The 19227-nt window shown below is 46.9% G+C and overlaps 1 protein-coding gene across 2 annotated transcripts; it reads right to left on the reverse strand.

The window, feature by feature from the left end:
- Nucleotides 1–300: 300 nt before the first annotated feature.
- On the reverse strand, nucleotides 301–18798 carry SIRT6 (sirtuin 6). 2 transcript variants are annotated; one of them, XM_066635771.1, is made up of 8 exons: nucleotides 18696–18798; nucleotides 15152–15279; nucleotides 13979–14161; nucleotides 11458–11517; nucleotides 9068–9163; nucleotides 6813–6893; nucleotides 2259–2382; nucleotides 301–1266 (listed from the first exon to the last, which is right to left on the reverse strand). In XM_066635771.1, the coding sequence occupies exons 1-8, from the start codon at nucleotides 18759–18761 to the stop codon at nucleotides 961–963; spliced, it is 1044 nt and encodes a 347-aa protein (XP_066491868.1). In that variant the 5' UTR covers nucleotides 18762–18798; the 3' UTR covers nucleotides 301–960. The 2 variants fall into 2 exon arrangements, with proteins under 2 accessions (XP_066491868.1, XP_066491869.1); XM_066635772.1 differs by lacking the exon at nucleotides 15152–15279 and having other exon boundaries at nucleotides 18696–18751.
- Nucleotides 18799–19227: the final 429 nt, after the last annotated feature.

Raw genomic sequence — 19227 nt, forward strand, 5'->3', positions numbered from 1 at the left:
AGGCTGATCACCCAGAATTATGCACCACCTAATACCTAGTTTTTCATGAGTCCAACAATATGCCTATGTGAAACTCTGGGAGACAGCACTGAACAAAAATACTGTACTTAATATTTGCATTGCACATTTTTGAGTGTTTAAAGCACTTAACATATCCTTTCTAGATATACTATTCCCAAAATGCAGATAGGAAACACTGAGGCTGAGGGAGTGACTTTCCTAAGACCACCTAGTGAGGTCTGAGCTATGAAAGTCCTGATCCACAGCTCATCCTTGTTGGCACAATGCTATTCCAGCTCACTGCAATCAGAGCAATGGGGGGAGGCAACACAAAAGCTCTGTCAGCTGTATCAGGTCACTTTGATGGCCTGTTCTGACATGCCAAGTCATCACTTGAGGCTGTGGTTACTGGGCAAGGAACATGTACATGTGAACTAGCATGAAAAAGTTTTAGGGTGGCTGGAGCACTCAGTGGGACAGAGCATGGTCTAGACTGGGCAGTCCAACTTTTACTGCTAAGGGGGCCATAATATCCTAGCACCATTCCCCTGAGGGTACAAATGTGGAAGTAATTGGTGGTGATGCAAAGTCATCACTGCCAATTACTTCCGGGTTCTGAGCCACTGAGGAGGTGGCAGCAGGAGAAGCTGGCAGAGGAGGTGGTGGGGCTTCTCGAGGGCTGCCAAAAGAGGCCTTATGGAAATTAGCTACCCTGGTTTAGCCAGTACAAGCCTCATCGTGCAATTTATGGGTATGGTTCACAAACATAAGTTGGCAGTTTAGTGTCCTTCAGGGAAGGGCATTTTGAACACACATGTGAACACTTGGAAACTCTGAAGGAAAAAACCAGACAAACAAGTGCTGGAGGGAAGACAGTTTTTAAAAAGTCATATAAACATGAATACCAAAAAAGTTTCTAAGGACATATAAAGACAACTTATGAGACACACACACAGGAAATCAGGTAGGCAGTGGCTCCATTTTTAACCGCTTGGCTGCAACAGAGTTGCTGTCCAGGACATGGGATTCCTGTTTCAGGGAAGCAGAATGCTCTGGGTCCTGTCCCATGCCATTGTAGTGCGAGAGAGGCTCCTCCTTGCTCAGGAACTTAAAGTCTGTGCTGGGTTTTGCATGTGGTTCGAGGAACATGGTGCTCTCTACCACCACTGGTCCCGTCCATTCGGGGATCTCCAGCCCAAGGTTCTTCATCAGCTTTGTCATGACATCATCCACATAACCGTAGATCCGAAGATCAGCATGTTTGTCCTGAGGTTAAGACAGGAAACAAGAGTTGTCTAAGCTTTGAGTGTGTGATGTATGTAACTTGAGTGGGTGGGAGGGAAGGAGGTCCTGATACAGCAGCCTTGAGTAAGCTAAGCAGGTCTGGGGCTAGCAGGTGTCTGGATGGGAGACCAACAGGACATCCTCTATGGCTTACATAGGAAGCTGCATTATCCCAAGTCAGATCCAAGTCCATCTAGCTTAGTCTTGTTTACCTAGACAGGCAGCAGCTTAGTCTTGTTTACCTAAAGGCAGCAGCTTTCCAGGGGTTCAGGTCCCTCTTTTTTTTTTTTCCAAGCCCTAGCTGGAGGCATGGCCAGGGATTAACCCTGGGACCTTCTGCTCGCTACAGCCCCTCCCCAACTGTGAGTTCCACCAGGGCAGGAAAGCAACAAAATTGGTGCCTCATTTTTTCAGAATCCTACCATTTGCACGGAGATGTCACAGACCTTCTGTACATTATGTAATTCGTGACTTTTTGGCCCCACCGGAAACAGTTATCTCCCACTCAGAGGTGACATACGTAACCTGCCAACTGAGGATAACAGCATCTGATGATCCTCGGAAGTTTGTCACAAAAAGGACACAAGAGAAGTCTTCATGGAATAGATCAAAAAGTCCCTCTAGCCCAGCACCATCTTTCCAACAATGTCAAACTGGTTAAGGTTTTAATGGTCTCACAAGACTCTTGGTTGTCTAACAATCCAATCCTATGCATGGCTATTCAGATGCTAGTCCCACTGATCTCAATGGAACCTATTCCCATGTAAGTATACTTAGAAGTGACGTTCTCTCATTTGAAGCATCTCTACTATAGATCACATAATTTATCTTCTCTTGGGATGTACAACACACACTCCCCCAGCACTGTGGAGCAGCTGACAACAAAGCAAGATGCCCCAAATGAAGCAGAACATGCCCAGTTGCAGACCTGAGAGTTCCTGAGCACAACTTACAGGAGTCCAAACTGAACTTACGTGCTTAGTAGGCTGCAGGTTGACTATCACCAGCTTCCCCCCTTTCTTCTTTGTCAGAAGAGGGAGGTTGCCGCTGGGTTTGATTTGCAGGGATGTCCCCAAAGTGATTGACAGGTCAGCTCTCCTGCAGGGAGAAGAGAAACCAAAGCTAGCCAGGTTCACATTCCTTGTTAGGACTGGGCAGTCCAAGGAATAGTCAAAGGCAGTCACAAGAACATGAGCCCCGCTGGATCAGGCCAAAGGCCCATCTAGTCCAGCTTCCTGCATCTCACAGTGGACCACCAGATGCCTCAAAGAGCACACAAGACAACAAGATACCTGCATCCTGGTGCCACTCCCTTGCATTTGGCATTCTGAGGTAGCCTACTTCTAAAACCAGGAGATTGCATGTACCCATCACAGCTTGTCACCTGGGATGGACTTATCTTCTAGAAATCTGTCCAATCCCCTTTTCCATGTGGTAAGTCCTTTTTCAAGTTACAATTTGTTCATCAAAACACGATCTCGAAGCTGGCCACCTATATGCCCTGCCAGGTAGGAAGGAATATCTCACCAGCCCCCGGATTGTGGTAAAGCCCCTCACCACTTGGCAGGGCAGTACAGTTCAGTGTCGTTCGCTGATAACTGCATCATCAAGTGATGTCTTGAAAGTCTCAAATTGGCTACCACAAACAAAACATTAATTTCTCCTCAGAAAGAAGCATTCCCCCAAAACAGTTTATTACTATTTATTATTATTATTATTATTATTATTATTAAAAGAAGAAGAACTCAATGCATACAAAATAGCAACATTAGTTATTCTTCGAGGCATTTGGTTTATCATAGTGGGAAAAAGGATGTGGGGCTACAGCGGGGTCTCCAAGCTTTTTGGCCAGAGGGCTGCATCAAATATCTGGCACAGTTTCGAGGGCACAGAAAAAATAAATTTTAAATATAAAATTTAAATAAATACATTAGAGATGGAATTTAGATGAATGAATAAATGAATGAATTGATTCAAATTTCCAGGATTTCTCCAAGCACCAACACACACTACACACTCAAATGGACCCCCCCCCCCATTCCTCTACCTCCCAAGCAACTTCCTTAAGCTATTTCTGCCCAATGTTGTATATATGCAACAGGGACCAAATGTGTACACCTGTGGGCTGTGTAAATTTGCAGGAGTAAATACCTCATAACCAGCACATCACAGGGAACACCCAGAGTGTGTTCTGAGGCAGGGCCTCTGAGAAGAATTTTATCAGGGGGTACAAAGTTTCTTCTGGGCCCCTTCCCAAAGAGGGAAGGACTGAAACAGAGTGGGGAAAGGATGGTGATGGGGATTTGCAGAACAGGGGCAGGGAGAGGACAAAACAGTGTAAAGGGAGGGTGGCAGCAGCCGGAATAGTCTTTGGAGCCCAGGTTTACCAGTCTTCCCAAATGCAGAGTTCAGGTCTATCTGCCTGCCTGGCATTGGCAACTAGATATAGTAATACGGAAAACCAAACACACTCCTAAGCCTCTTTAAAATCTTTCAAATATAGAAAATCATTGCAGGAGAATAATATCATTGTACTCAGGCTCACACTAGAAAGGAAAGTGTCCTGTGTACACCAAAACCGACTTCTGCAGCAGCTGCAGTCCCACAGCTGTGTCCCTGAGCTCCTCTACACTCCTTCATGGTTAGCAGATCCACAAGCTAAAGAGCTACTGTAACAGGTCAGTTTCCTCCCAGATGTGACACTGTTAAGGAATGTATGCATTCCTGGGCCTGGTGTGTTTGATCTGTGGCAGTAGTCACCGCCACGTGCCCATGGTAATGCACCAGCATCTGCCCGTGTGGGCAGTGAGTCTGGTGAGATTGCAAAATGTAAGATACCAGGAAATTTCTGGGCCCCCTTCTTTGGCTCCTGGGCTCCCTTTCTGACCTTGGGCACGGGTACAAATCACCCCCTTTACCCCCCTCTCCTAGGCCCTGTTCTGAGGGCCCTCAAATACCCTCCGGATGCGACCAGAGCACAGCTCCAGTTGCATTTGGTCGAGTGGGCAAGAGGCTTGGAGAGGATCAGAGGCTGGTCAAGGGTCAGATAGAAGCTTGCCACAGGCTGCCTCTGACCCCAGGTTGGGGTTAATTTATTTATTTTTATCCCGCCTTTCCTCTGCAGGAGCAGATGCCCAAAGTGGCTTATAATTTATAGGGAAAAAAATAAAATTTATAAAAGCAATAAATAAACTAAAAAACAAACAAACCAATAGGAGGAGGGCAAAACTATTCACACTCAAGGAACTGCTATAAAGGCACAGGAGGCAGATAAGCCGACACTCAAACGCCAAATGAAACAAAAAAGTTTTGAGCCCTCGCTGAAATGCCATGAGGGAGGGGGTAAATCTTCCCCCAGTAGGAAGTTCCATAATTGGAGACCCTGAGCTAGGGGAACCACTGGTCTGATCCTGCAAGGTTGAGCAATAGTGTATGGTTAGTATTTTAAAATCTAGCAACAAGAAAACTTTAACCATGGTATGTGTATCTCTTAACAAAGATATCCAGAATGTTCTTGTGTGGGGGAATAAAACAAATCCATGAATGAAAAGGTTTATCAACGGCAATTAGCTATGGAACCTAGAGGTTCAGAGGCAGTCTACCTCTACATATCAGTTACTTGAAGGCAAGCAATCAGAGGAAAGATGAGCCCATGTGGTGAATGGGTTGCAGTAGTTCCCAAACTGTGGGTCCATGGCCCACCAGTGGGTCACAACCCAATTTTGGGTAGGTTGTGGAACTGATAAGGCAGATTAGCCTATGTGTATCAAGGGTTAAACAACCTGCTACTGGAGGGGGACACTGCTACCCAAACACCATTATAGCCACAGAAGCTTGAGCAGCTGGTAAAGTGGAATTGTTTTTTCAGGTGTGTCCTGATGCTAAAAGGTTTGAGAACCATGGGGTTAAAGTGCTGGGCTATGATTGGGGAGACCCAAGTCCAAATCCCTGCCCAGTCATAAAGCATTCTGAGTGACCCTGGGCCAGTAACAATCTCTCTAATCTATTTCATGAGGTTGTTGCCAGGATATAGAGGAAGAAGATGAGCCACATACAATGCCCTGAACTCCTTAGAGCAGGCGTCCCCAAACCCTGGCCCTGGGGCCACTTGTGGCCCTCGAGGCCTCTCAAAGTGGCCCTCCGGGAGCCCCCAGTCTCCAATGAGCCTCTGGCCCTCTGGAGATTTGCTGGAGTCCACACTGGCCCCACGCAACTGCTGTCAGCGTGAGGGTGACTGTTTGACCTCTCACATGAGCTGTGGGATGAGGGCTCTCTCCACTGCTTGCTGTTTCATGTCTGTGATGCAGTAGGGGCAGCAAAGGAAAGGCTGACCTTGCTTTGTGGAAGGCCTTTTATAGGCCTTGAGCTATTGCAAGACCTTCATTCATTCATATAAGTTCATCTTTAATATATTCATTTATGTAAACTTATGTAAATTTATTCAAATTTTAAATGTGTCAGAGAGACGATGTGGCCCTCCTGCCAAAAACTTTGGACACCCCTGCCTTGGAGGACAGGGAAGGTATAAAGTGTGAAACAATAACAAATATTGCCTTCAGGTTGCCTAGTTTATAGACTTTGTGGAGGCATCTGGCTGACCACTGCTGGAAACAGAATGCTGGACTAGGTGGACCCACTTTTGTCTGATCCAGCAGAAGCACTCCTTACATTATTAAGAAATGATTCACTGAATTATAACAGCATTTCATTGAGTTGTATATCGAGGGGAACAGAGTCCAAGAGGTCTATTTTAAAGTGGTGAAGCTCGTTTATTTAGCAGTGTCTGTGACTGCAAGTTTGCAACCATCCCTCTTTGGTTCAGTATAAGCTTACTGCTCCCTCCCAGTGGCCGTTACTGGTGTCTGCCTTGTATTTTTCTTTAGTTTGTGAGCCTCTTTGGAATGGGGAACCAGTTTCTTATTCCTTTTGCAATGTAAACTGCTTTGATAACTTTTTGTTGAAAAATGGTTTAAGACAGTAAATAATAAAAAAAACAGAAAACACCACAAATCTTCTACCACTGTAAGGGCACAATCCTAACCAGGTTTACTCAGAAGTAAGTTCTATTTTGTTCAATGGGGCTTACTCTCAGGAAAGTGTGGTTAGGATTGCAGCCTGAGGGCGCAATCCAAACCTGCACTGGAGCAGGCAAGCCAGGAGGCTGCAGCGGCTCAGCCAGGGGCAAGGGGAAGGAAGCTCTTCCCCTTACCCCTGGGTAAGAGCTGCTCGCCCCAATGGGTCTCCATGGACCTGCGCCATGTCTGGAGGTGGTGAACGTCCGAGGAGAGTGGAGCGGCCTGAAGCCACTCCGTTCTCTGCAGGGATGGGGGTTGGAATCTGGCATAACTGCTGGGTCCCAACCCTGCCCCTGGGGCCGCCCAGCGCCCACCCTCCCCCGCCCAGAAACATGCTTTACGGCACGCTTGCGACCCTCCCGGGGGACTTATGCCAGCCTATGTGCCGGTTAGGATTGCGCCCTGAGTTACTCAAAAGTGCTGTTGGAAATTGGTGTTGTGGAAGACTCCTACCTGCTGGCTTCACTGGAAAGATTGAGGTCCCGATCAGGCAGGGAATCTTCCCAGTCCAAGATGGTGTCCATTAGCTTTCCCCTTAAAAAAATAAAATTGAGACACACAGATAAATAGGTGAACTATGGATTTGTAATGAAGTTATATTTGATGAGATGTTCTCTTTTACACACTTTCTCTCAAAGAATTTTGAGATTTATCTACACCAGGTTTTGCAGTTGTTTCCTCTTCCCTAGGAAACCTGGGGAACTGAAGGGATGATGTATACTCAAATGAGAGTTTTTAACACCCTTTCCAAGCTACAATTCCCAGGATTCTTTGGGGGAAGCCAAGATAGTTAAATTGGTGCAAAATCAAGTCTGTCATGTAGATCCATCCTTTGTATAACTTTAATTTAGGTGGTATTTAAACACTAACAGCTCATCCCAATCCCCCTTCTTGCTACAGCATGTAGCCACACCAAAAAGGCACATGCTATGGTGGGGGGGGGGCAACCTGAAGACAAACCGAAGGCAAGTAAAAATCTTTTCTACTTTTCTCCTCCACATAAGCCTACAGGCAGCCTATGGGTCTCCTTAGAGCCGCATCAGCCATTTTGCTGGTGTAAGTCCAAGGAGAGCTGGGAGCATTCTGAGGTGGCGTTTTGGAGACACTATCCTGGCGCAAATCTCTGCCACTGGGATCCATCCCCCCCTCCCTGCTCCAAATCCTCCCCCTGCCCTCCCATGAAACCTCACAGCTGACTCAAGTCTGACACAGCCTGGGGTCTGTGGGAGCAGGGCTCTGATGCTGCCACTGTTTTGTAGCAGCAGCTCAGACTGGCATGGAGTGGTGGTGCGTTCCATGCACGGTCGTTAGGTGTTTTGTGACAGCTGTAATTATTTCTAAAAAGATACTTGAAAAGGATTAATAAGCAAGTGGCACAAGAAGAGATGCACTTCACTTGTGTGTGAGAATGTACACAACTTTCTTTCTTGTGAGCTCCAGGTCAGGGAGCTCACACTATCAGCTCCTTCAGAATACATCTGTGGCTTGAGACGGCTCTACCAGTTTACTTTCTGTTCTCAAACAAACAAACAAACAAATGTGCAAGGGTGTATGTGCATTTTAAATTGCAAACTACTGTGGGTTTCTTGGCAGAAAGGCAGTGTAAATATGCAATAAATAAATATACAGGTTGGCTATTGGCATCCATATTTGTCCTCCCACAGATACCGAACCACAGATATTGAGATCTGTGGGGGGAACCTCAGAGGACCTCTGGATGTGACTGGAAGTGCCTTCCAGTTGTGTCTGAAGGTGTTCTGAGGCGCAGGGAGGCTGCGGAGACCTCCTGTGCCTCAGAAGGCCTCTGGGAGGCTTCTGGAAGGCACTTCCAGTGTTCATAAAACTAAAAGTGCCTGTCAGAAGTCTTCTGAGGTGCAGGGAAGCCTCCCTGCATCTCCAAACACCTCCCAGAAACAACCGGAAGGCACTTTCAGGAGGTCTCTTGAAGCCCTCCAGCTGCGGGTTTGCACCTACGGTGAGTCAAATCCATGGGTACCAAACCCACAGATAAAGAGGGCCAACCTGAGTGGCACCTGCAAGGGTTCCATACCCACAATCTTTGCAGATGCTGAAAACTGCAATAGTGAAATCCACTTTTTAAAAGTGTCTCTTTAAATAGCGGTTTAAAACAGCTTTTCTTATCACTGTGGCGCAGTCGAGCAGCAGGCAGGCAGTCTCAGAGGATTAGAACAACTGTATTCGGGTCGCACTGAGGCAAGTGACCTGGACCCTTGGCCCTGGAACATGGAAGAATGCATGAGGAAGTGATTAATCAGTTCCATATTGCATTCTGGGGCAACCAAAGGCAAAGGGAGGGGGGTCATGACCTCGGTGCAATCCAGAAATAGCTGCCCATCTGCTGCTCTGCTGTGCTACAATGGTAAGAAAAGCAGTTTTAAACCACTATTTAAGGGATTTTTTTTAGCAGGTTGGCAGGGTCCATCTCATCTGCGGTGGCTATCCACATTGAGTCAAATTCGCGGGTAGAAAAACACAGATGAAAAGGGCTAACTGTTCTCAGGAGCTGGTTTCTTCCAAGAGACACTTGGAAGAGAGAGTCCGGGCTGCAGCCACTCCTAGTGGTGTATCCTTTTGGAAAAACCCGTCAAGTGCTGAACTGAGGGTATCATGTGCAAACTGCATCCCCCTACCCACACTACATGCAAGATCAGGGACACTCTTGTGACCCATGATTGACAGTGACATACCTGCAGGATCGAAGGCCTCTCCGTTTGGAGACATCACACAGCCTTCCTGTTGGTTTGAGTCCCATAGTGCCCACCACAGTGTCCCTCACGTACTGCCTTAAACATAAACACATTGAAGATGTGGTAAGGCATTAGATTTTCTGAGATCAGTGACAGTAACATAATTAGGGAAAGAATCCTTTCTCTGTATTTGGATGTCCTATAATTCAGACCCTGGATCTTGGGTGCAATTGTCCATCCTGTCCTCCTTTCCTGTTTAGTCTTCTTAGATCCTAGACCACATCAACAGGAAATGCTCCCCCACTTTAACAAGCCCCGATGCTCTCACCTCCTGTTTGCACTAGGAGGCTACTTCTCTCATACAAAACTCAACCACTCACCCTTCCTTATATCAAGCTTAATCAGACAAAGATTAGCTGACAAAGGTGGGTGAGAGCCTCTTAATCACTGGCTTTATTTATTTGTTTGTTTGTTTGAGAAATTTATATCCCGCTTTTTCTATGCTGATGAAAATGCCCAAGGTGGCTTACAAGGCTCCATAAAAAAGTACAAAGTATCCTAATAGGTAAGAAGCATTAAACACATTAATTTTAACATAAAACAATGAAACTTAAAAACAAAAACAAAGCAAGACCTAACATATCGTTGAGCCATTGGGAGAACAAATAAGTCCAGGGAGGCAGTCAAGTCACAGCAGTATTTCAGAGGGCAAATTATCTACTTAGCAACCAAATGCCAGACAAAACAGGTATGTTTTGAGCCCTCACTGAAAAGCCATGAGGGAGGGAGTAGTTCTCAATTCCCCTGAAAGGGAATTCCATAGTTGTGGTGCCACTACAGAGAAGGTTTGCCCCTGAGCTGCCATCCTTCTCACTTGGGTTGCCCCAATATGCAATATTAATAATAATAATAATAATAATAATAATAATAATAATAATAATAATAATAATAATAATAACTCGGTATTTATATACCACCTTTCTGGTCATCGGATTACTCCTCTGACTTTATTCAAGGCAGTTTACATAGGCAGCATTTCTAAATCCCTCAAGGGGATTTTTACAAACATAGAGGTTCTCTCTTTCAAGAACCAACAACATTTCAGAATGGATCTTCCTGGTTTGGTCTCACTTCTGGCCTGCAGTTCTCCCATGCAGGCTGACAAGCAGCTCCATCTCTCACATGGAGGGCAGCCAAGACGCTTCTCGCTCACACCAAGAGCAGGTGGAATCACTCAGAATATTTGGAACATAATGAGAAGTTGCCTGGATTTGACAAGGGCCCCATCTAATTCAACATCCCATTGCCAAAAGTGGTTAGCCAGTTGCTTCCTGGAAGCCCACAAAACAGAACAGAGAGGCAACAGTCCTTGCTGCTTGTATTCAAAAGATATACTGCTGTTGCACCTGGTCGGTCCTTTAGCTTACCATAGCGTTAAGTAACTTTCTTCTACCATGAACTTGTCTTATTCCCTTTTAAAAGCCACCTAAGCCAGTAGCTATCATAGCATCTTGGGGTCAGGGAATTCTGTAAGTTAGGGCCCAATACTGTCTCTGCAAGATATGGACTATAAAGTCTGCCAGCTTATCCTATGGTCTGCCACTGCAGCAGCCTCTTTGATGTTCTGCAGAGAGCCACTGCCAATGCAAGGCTGTGTACCGCAGCGGTACCCTGCAGACCTGCCACCAATGAGGTGCTGCTGGTGCCAGGGGCAGATCAGGGCAGGAACTGGGCTGAGACAGGGGTGGATGGCATCAACATCTGATGGATCTGATGCTCCTGTTCTGGGTCCAATGTGCCCCTTCACCCTAATAGATCTACACCAACAAAAGAGCTGGTGCAGATCTGAGGAGGTCCACAGGTGACCAGGGAGCAATGGAGAAGGTAAGTAAAAATGTTCTTTACTTACCTCAGTCAGCTGGCCTGGTCCCCAGCTGGCCAGCAGAATGCAACAGAGGCTGCATTGGCAGAACTGCACCCTGGATAGGATTGGGCCATTACTTAGGTACAGTGTGAAAATGTCCTTTGTTTGGTCTGACCTCAATTTTCTGCCAGTTTCATTTGGTGATCCTGGTTTCTAGTTTCATGGGAGAAGGGGAAGATTTCTTTCCCTATCATCTCCACATCATAATAGATTTGAATAGTGTCTCACTTTTCCAGCTGTATTCCCAGACTGAAAAGCCCTAGTTGCCTTCCCTCATAGGTGTCCTGCTCCACCCCCTCGACCATTTTGCTTGCCCTTTCCAGCTCTACAATTTCCTTTGGGGCAACTAGAACTATACACAGGAGTCTCTCAAGGGATCTTCTCGGGAGAGGTCCCTTCTACTTCTGCAGCCCCCACTCTTCTCCAGGAGGCCCAAGTGCTGAAGCAGTGGAAAAGGGGTACATACTTGCCACATTTCATGCACTCTTCCACAAACATGTTCCCATGCAACTCAGCCAGCTTGTCCCTGTGGGAAAGAAAGAAGAAAACCTTTGTTTAAATGGTGGTGCGCGCACGCACGCACGCACGCACGCACGCGCACGCACGCACGCACGCACACACACACACACACACACACACACACACACTCTTTAATCAAGCAGAGCTTTAGCTGACTTAGGCTTCTGCAGACCTGAAAAAAGATGCCCATTCTTCCCGACTCTCCATTTTCAAACTGGAATATCTGATTCCTCAAGGATCAGTGCATGGCCACTGGCTTAGACATCTTTAAAAGAGAATTAGATAATTTCATTGATCAACCTTGGCTATCTGTGATAGCAAAAGAGAACTCCTATGTTCAGTAGTGCACCTCAATATTAAATGCTGGTGGAGGGGGAAAGAGTGAGAAAAGCCATCACCTTCATGCCATGCTTGTGAGCTTATTAGATGCATCTGGCTTGCCAATGTTGTAAACAGGTTGTTGGACTAGACTGACCTATGGTATGATTAAGCAGGGCAGTCCTTACAGTTCTGCCAAATTCACTGCAAAGTTCTCTGGAAGACAGTGGCAACAGCCCAATCTCGTCTGATCTTAGAAGCTAAGCAGGGTCAGGCCTGGTTAATACTTGGATGGGAGACCGCCTCGGAATACTGGGTGCTGTAGGCTTATACCATAGTCTTTCGAGACTGAAGGTTGCCAACCAAGCCAGCCTCATCCAGATTCCTCAGCCTTTGTTTTTCTTCCTGGAGTTTCCTCTCCTACTCAGGACCTCCTGCCCCCAGCTTCCTTGCATAGCAGAACCAACCGTCTTGATCTGGGCTGGAACTGGTTAAAACCAGGACACAAAGCAAACTAGTACAATCAAACAGCATCCGCTGTGTTTTGTGCAAAGAAAGAAGACTGTTTGCTAGACCAAGGGACCATCTAACTCAGCATCCTGCTTTCCACAGCAGCCAATGAGACGTCCCTAAAAGGAAGTCAACAAACTGGGCATGAAGGCAAAAGCCCTCCCATCCTCAGGGATTAGTAGTCAGTAAAGTGGTAGATTGCTTCTGAACATGGAGACTCCACATAACCATAATGACTAATATCTTCACAAGTCCATCTTTTAAAAACATTTTAAGTCTATCCATTTTGAAATGGTCTGAACCAAATGGCCATCACTACATCTTGTGGTGAAAATTCCACAAGTTAGTGCTGCTGCATTGTGCGGTCCTTTTTTTTTTTGTCTGTCCTGAATCTATAGCCCATCAGTTCCACTGGGGGAGCCAAGCTCTACTATTATGTGAGAAAGGTTCACTCTCTCAACTTTCTTCACACCATGCACAATTACATACATCTCCAGAAAACACAAGATGATACTGAATTATAAGTATTATTTTTTATAGCGCTAAAGGTTTGACATTCCAAGAAGAATTGCTCTGAGGGGTTTCTAAGCAGAAGCATCTTGAAAATGGGTTGGACTATTTGCGATTCTCTCTCTCTGTAAGAATAAACACACCAAATTGTACCAGGATGATACGCACCTCTTTTCACGTGGTAGGCATTCTGTCAAAAGCATTGTGAGCTGCAGGGATGCTGCAAACTGAGGATGGGATCAGAGCCAAGGATGCTCACCTGAGCTTCTTAGAGGAAGAGCAGGGAATGCTTGGGAGGTACCAATAAATAACAAAGTCTTGTGAGCCCAGAACACCTACATGGAAAAGACTGCTTGCTGAATGAACAAGCAGATGCAGCTCCCTCCTGTCTGCAACACGTTCTGCTGGGGCCTTTCCCAGCGCTACCTGGAGGTGATGGGATTGAAGTTGGGACGTTCTACATGCAAAGCAAATACACACTAAGGGTGCAATCCTAACCCCTTATGTCAGTGCTTTCCAGCACTGACATAAGGGCAATGCAGCTCTGAGGTAAGGGAACAAACATTCCCTTACTTTGAGGAGGCCTCTGTGACTGACACCCAACTGCAGGATGCAGCACATGTCCCATTGGCACCGCTATGCCAGTGCTGGAAAACACTGACGTAGGGGGGTTAGGATTGCGCCCCAAGTGATGACCCCATTGCCAGTAGCTCAGGTCATGCTTTTTTCCAGTGTATGAACCTGGGGCAGACAATTTTGCTGCGACTCTGCATATGTGTGATTGATCATTCCATTAAACAGGCGCACAGCAGAGTTGCCTACCCACCTAGGATGATGCCTGTTACATCTCTGCAAGTGTCCTTTATCTGGATTCTCCTCCCTTACAGGCTCCTCCAAAGGCAGATAAAGTAACTCTTACTCCTCCACACTCTAAAATCAAAAGGTGCAAAAGTAAAAATTACCAGAACTTGAAGGAGCCCACCCCTGTGTTCTTTTGTCAGCCTGTCTCTGTTTTAACATGAGGAAAGGCCAGGTAAGAGACTCCTGCAGCAATGAAAGGTCAAGACAGGTTGACCCTCAATACCTTTCTTCAAACAACATGGAGCAAGAAGAAGTGGCCTGTTTGTTACCTGGGAAACCCAGAACGGACGTGGAGCCCATCCACATTCTGGCTGATCAGGAATTGCAGAATGCCAGCTCTCTGCAGCTCCAGGAGGGCCATGTGAGTCTTGGATGGCCGTGCATTCTCAAAAGTAGTATCAAATTTGGGAGCCAGGCCTCGCTCCTCCATAGTCCACACACCATTGGGGCCTCTGTGGGGAGGAAGGGGAAAAAATTCAACTTTTAAGCAGACATTGTGATTGCTAACTGAAAGTTCCATGGGTGCTGTAAAAAACCTATTGAGAAAGGGGGCAGGGCAGGGATGGGCTTTAAGAAGATTATCACAATGGCAACAGTACCTATATTGATTACTCAGGTTCATGTATAAATCAGACTCCATGTTCTCCTGAATATTTCATGGAAATAGGTTCATCAACCAGCATCTCCTTCAGTTTGAACACTAATGAATTTCCTGGGCATCCAAGATCTAATTGCTATTTGGCAGGAATCAAATCTGCCAGGGCTCTTCAGATGGACATTTAGTGATTCTGTACTGGGATTCTACGTGCATTTGGGCCTTCTATACATTAAAAATGTGAGGTTTCAATTTTGTATCTCACTTGAAAACTTCATTCTAATTGTGTCTCTAGGAAAATCCTCATTTGGGAATCAGGTGAGGTGGATTCCATCCAGGCTGATCAAGCAACTTTTTTTGTAAGGAGGATTATTCCATCAGGTGAACAAAGTCAAGGAGAGTTGCTTTGTCCTGAGCCGGACCCTTGGTCCATTTAGCAAAGTATTTTCTAACCTAACAGGAAGCACTTCTTCAGGATTTGAGATGGGTCTTTCCAGTTCTACCCAAAGATGCAGAGGACTGAACTTGGGACCTTCACAAGTAAATTTCTACCACTGTGCTACAGCCCCCTCCCTTGTGCAGTCTCAAGTAGTATAGCCCAGACACACAGGTCAGTGAGTACTAGACCTTTAATAACAGTAAGTCTAAGAAAGAGCTATCAAAGGGTGATGATGACAGAAGAGAAACACTTCTTTTCCATTGTGTGCATGCACAGCAGCTTCTCACACTTTGCCCTTAGGTCAGTGCTGGAAGGTGGGTTAGGACTGTGCCCTTAGTGTCAATGAAAGATAGTGGGGTTTTCCCTAACAAGTCAATGGCAAACCATAGATTTCTACTTTTGGGTTACCTGAAATCCGGAATTCCTGAAGCTGTGCTTATGCCAGCCCCAGTGTGAAACACCACATTGGAAGCATTTCGTATCAAGCCGGCCAACTCACAGATTTTTCTCTCCAGTTCATCTGGTGGATCAAAAAACTGAATAAAAAGGGAGAGGTGAGGCAGAGGAAGGCAGATTATTACTGATTGCTTGATTGGTTCAGCCATGTACACAAAGCTCTGCATAGGATGGACAGCTCACAATCACAAGCTGTCTAGAATCTTGACACAAAGCAAACAACAGAGGAAAGGGAAAATATGCAATTATTTCAGTTACACTTAAGCTTTGTTACAGCAGGCAAAACAGATGAAGATGTTGTGCCAAAAGTTTAGTAAGAAAGGTGAGTTTTAAGAAAGAATTTTAAGGAAGTAAGAGATGTGGCATGGCACCTTTATGAAGGTCAATGCATTTCACTCAGTGGTAGTAGAGACAAGACAAAGACTATAATCATTAGGTTGGAGTGCAGGGGCTCCCCCAGTTAAGATAATCTACTGGATTTGGTTTTTAATGCAGGTACTGAGTTAGGCTCATGTGGACAAATAACATGAGGACAAATATCTATCTGATAATTTAATTTATTGGTGGCTGGATGCACAAACTTTTTGCTTATACTACTCAAAGGAAAACAAAATAGTTGTGACGTCTTACTCAATATTACAGATCTGTGTACAAAGTCTGCAAAGGGCAGTGGGAGAAAATAACAAGCTTCCCCCAAATCTATCATCAGCCCTGAAAAACATTTTCAACGGGCGGGGGGGGGGGAGGGTTTGACAATGAGTTTGAAGAAATTTTTGGGCTTCACCTCTAAAATCTGTCAGCACACTTTTATCTATATTTGGTGTAGACATGTCACAGACCATTTGTAACTGTGACAATTCTCCCCCCACCGCCCAAGCATGAAGATCTATTTATCAACCAAGGACAATATTTGATGTGTGCACGGAAGTGGATACAAAAGCTTCTGCCACAATACAGCTGCTAACCTTTGCACACTGACCTGGGAATATGACCCACTGAATGTAGAAATTCCCCTACACACTGTGCAAAGAAGCCCCTTTCAAAGAGGAAACAACAAAGAGTTTTGAGGATCCTGGAGGTGGCATACAACCATCATGACTACATGATGCGCTACATCATGATGGTACTACATGTAGTACCACTGATAGACACGCTTTCCATGAAATTGTTTAATCCCTATTTAAACCCATATAAGTTGCCCACTATCCTCACTTGTGGCCACAAACAAGCTTTCATGGATGACAGTCCCCTTCAGAGACATGAAATGTAAACCTCAGCAGGCAGACTGTATGTGCATGTGCATTAAATATTGTATACCACCTTTCTGCCAATGAGCTCCAGACGGTTGACAATATAATGGCTTACCATCAACACAAGAGGAAAAACAGATAGAGGTGGAAAAAGAAAAAAGTACCACTTGGATATACATACAGATATACACATGTGCAGGTATATTGAGAATAAGAACGACAAGTACCGGTAGCAGGAAATACAGGTGGTCTCATCTAGCAAAAAGCATAAATATGTACCAGATAAGCAGGGTAAAAACTAACAGCAGCAAGTGGTCATCCTCTTATATTTAGTGGGGAGACCAACTTTCCTGGTTCACCCCAGCATAGCCTCTTATTCAGTGATTGCTGACTGCCTTGTGCCTTTTTTTAAATAAGTCTGTGAACTCTTTAGAGACAAGGAACATAAAAATCAGCTTATGGTTCTATGAACCGTCTTCTTATTTGCAATGCAAATCACTTTGAGAGACTTTATATTAGAAGGCAACATCAATGTTTTCTATAACAGTGTTCTTCAACCTTGGGGTCAGGACCCCAATAAGGTTGCGAAGCCTCAGTTGAGGGGTTGTGGCAACTTATGGGAATGAAAAAGGATGAAGACCACTGGGCTAGAGCACCATCAGGTAAAGGGGGAGGTACCTATCTGAGGTACCCTTTAAGGTACCAGGAGATAATGTCCCAGCCCTTCTTAGGGTCTTGTCAATTATGCTTAAATAGCTGTCACTAGTGTCAGGCTTCAGGGCCACTTTTTCTGCTCTAACAAGAGTATTTGTTTACAGCAAACACTGCTGAGGCTGGTGAGGGGCATAACAGAGGTGGGGAGTGGGCAGATGGGGTCCTGGGAGGGGGGCAGGATTGACAGGAGTCTCCAGTATCATACTTTATTTATTAGTGGGGTTGTGACAGGGACATGCGGTGGGTGGGGAGGCAGGTGAGGTAAAGCCTCCCTACCAGAATCCTTTGAAAAGCACTTCCACCGTGTGAGGCTCCCAAGCAGTGGCAGTGGTGGTTTTTGAAGGACTCTGGTGGGGAGACTCTGCCTCACCTGCCTTCCAACCCACAGAGCACGTGGGTTGTGAGTGCTTGGCCACCTCACATGGCAGCGTTGCTTTCTGAAGGACTTCGGTGGGGAGACTCTGCCTCTCCTGCCTCCCCACCCACAGAGCGTGTAAATTATGGGTGCGTGGGTACCTCACATGGCAGTGGTGCTTTTTGAAGGATTCTGGTGGGGAGGCTCTGCCTCACCTACCTACCTCCCCACCACAGAGCATATGGGTTGTGGGTTCTTGGGCGCCTCACCCAACGGTGGTGCTTTTCAAAGGGTTACAGTGGGGAAGCTTTGTCTCACGTGCCTCCCAACCCACAGACTGTGGGGTAATGTGGGTGCTTGGGCGCCTCACACGGCAGCAGTGCTTTCAGAAGGACTCCATTGGGGAGGCTCTGCCTCACCTGCCTCCCCATCCACAGAGCGTGTGAATTGTGGGTTCTTGGGCATCTCACACGGCAGTGGTGCTTTTTGAAGGACTCTGGTGGGGAGGCTCTGCCTCACCTGACTCCCTATGCACAGAGCGCATCGGTTGTGGTTGCTTGGGTGCCTCACACAGCGGCGCTTTTTAAAGGACTCTGGTGGGGAGGCTCTGCCTTACCTGCCTCCCCACCCACAGACTGCAGGGGAATGTGGGTGCTTGGACGCTTCACACAGTGGCAGGTACTTTTTGAAGAACTCCGGTGGGAAAGCTCTGCCTCACCTGCCTCCCCACCCACAGCGAGTGTGAATTGTGGGTGCTTGAGCACCTCACACGGTGGCACACGGTGGCAGTGGCGCTTTTTGAAGGACCCCAGTGGGGAGGCTCTGCCTTACCTGCCTCCCCACCCACTGCACATCCCTGAGTGGTGGCAGGGAACAGGCTGCAGACCACTGCCCCATAAAAACCACCACTACATGAGGGGATGGGGGTGGGGCTCTGTGCACATCAACCAGGCTCCCAAAGACCCTCAGACTGGGCCCTCCCAGGCTCGCCCTGGGGTCTAATGTGTGTTTCCAAGGGGACTACGGGGGAGGGGGAGGGATGCTATCTTGTATGCCCCACCTTGGAGAAGGGGGCGGGGCCGAGGCGAGCCTGGGAAGGGGACCAAGCGCTTGAGGGGTGACCATGGAAAGCGGGAGGGGGAATGGGGCTCCTCCACGCCCCACCTTTTTCTCTCACCTCTGGGAGCCCGCACTTCCCCTTATCCGAGTACGGCGAAAGCCCGGCCGCGTAATTCACCGACATTTCCTCCGCTCTTAACTGCGCGCAGGCCACGTCCAGCATGGGCGGGTAGGGGGAAAGTGTCATTTGCTCCTGGAGGAGGGGCCGGTGGCAGGGACGCCATCTTTACTTTGGGCAGAGAGTGGGCAGGCGCCATCTTTGTCTCTGGCACGAAGTGTAAGCGGGCGCCATCTTTACTTTGGGCACAGAGGGCCCTGAGAGGGTGACGAGCAGCAGGCGGGAGACATCTTTACTTTGGGCAGGTTCTGCTTGCTTCAGTTCACAGCTGTCCACTTTCTAGGCTGCATCTGTAGGCACTGCTTTAGAAAGTGGGTGGAGAGGCGGGTGAGGCAGAGCCTCCCCACGCATTTGCGCGTGGGTTGAGGATACTTGGGCGCCTCACGCGGCGGCGGCGCTTTTCAAAGGACTCCAGTGGGGAGGCTCTGCCTCACCTGCCTCCCCACCCTGCGCCTCACACAGCAGTGGCGCT

Source organism: Tiliqua scincoides, chromosome 8, assembly GCF_035046505.1.
Source record: "Tiliqua scincoides isolate rTilSci1 chromosome 8, rTilSci1.hap2, whole genome shotgun sequence".
In the NCBI taxonomy this organism is placed as follows: Eukaryota; Metazoa; Chordata; class Lepidosauria; order Squamata; family Scincidae; genus Tiliqua; species Tiliqua scincoides.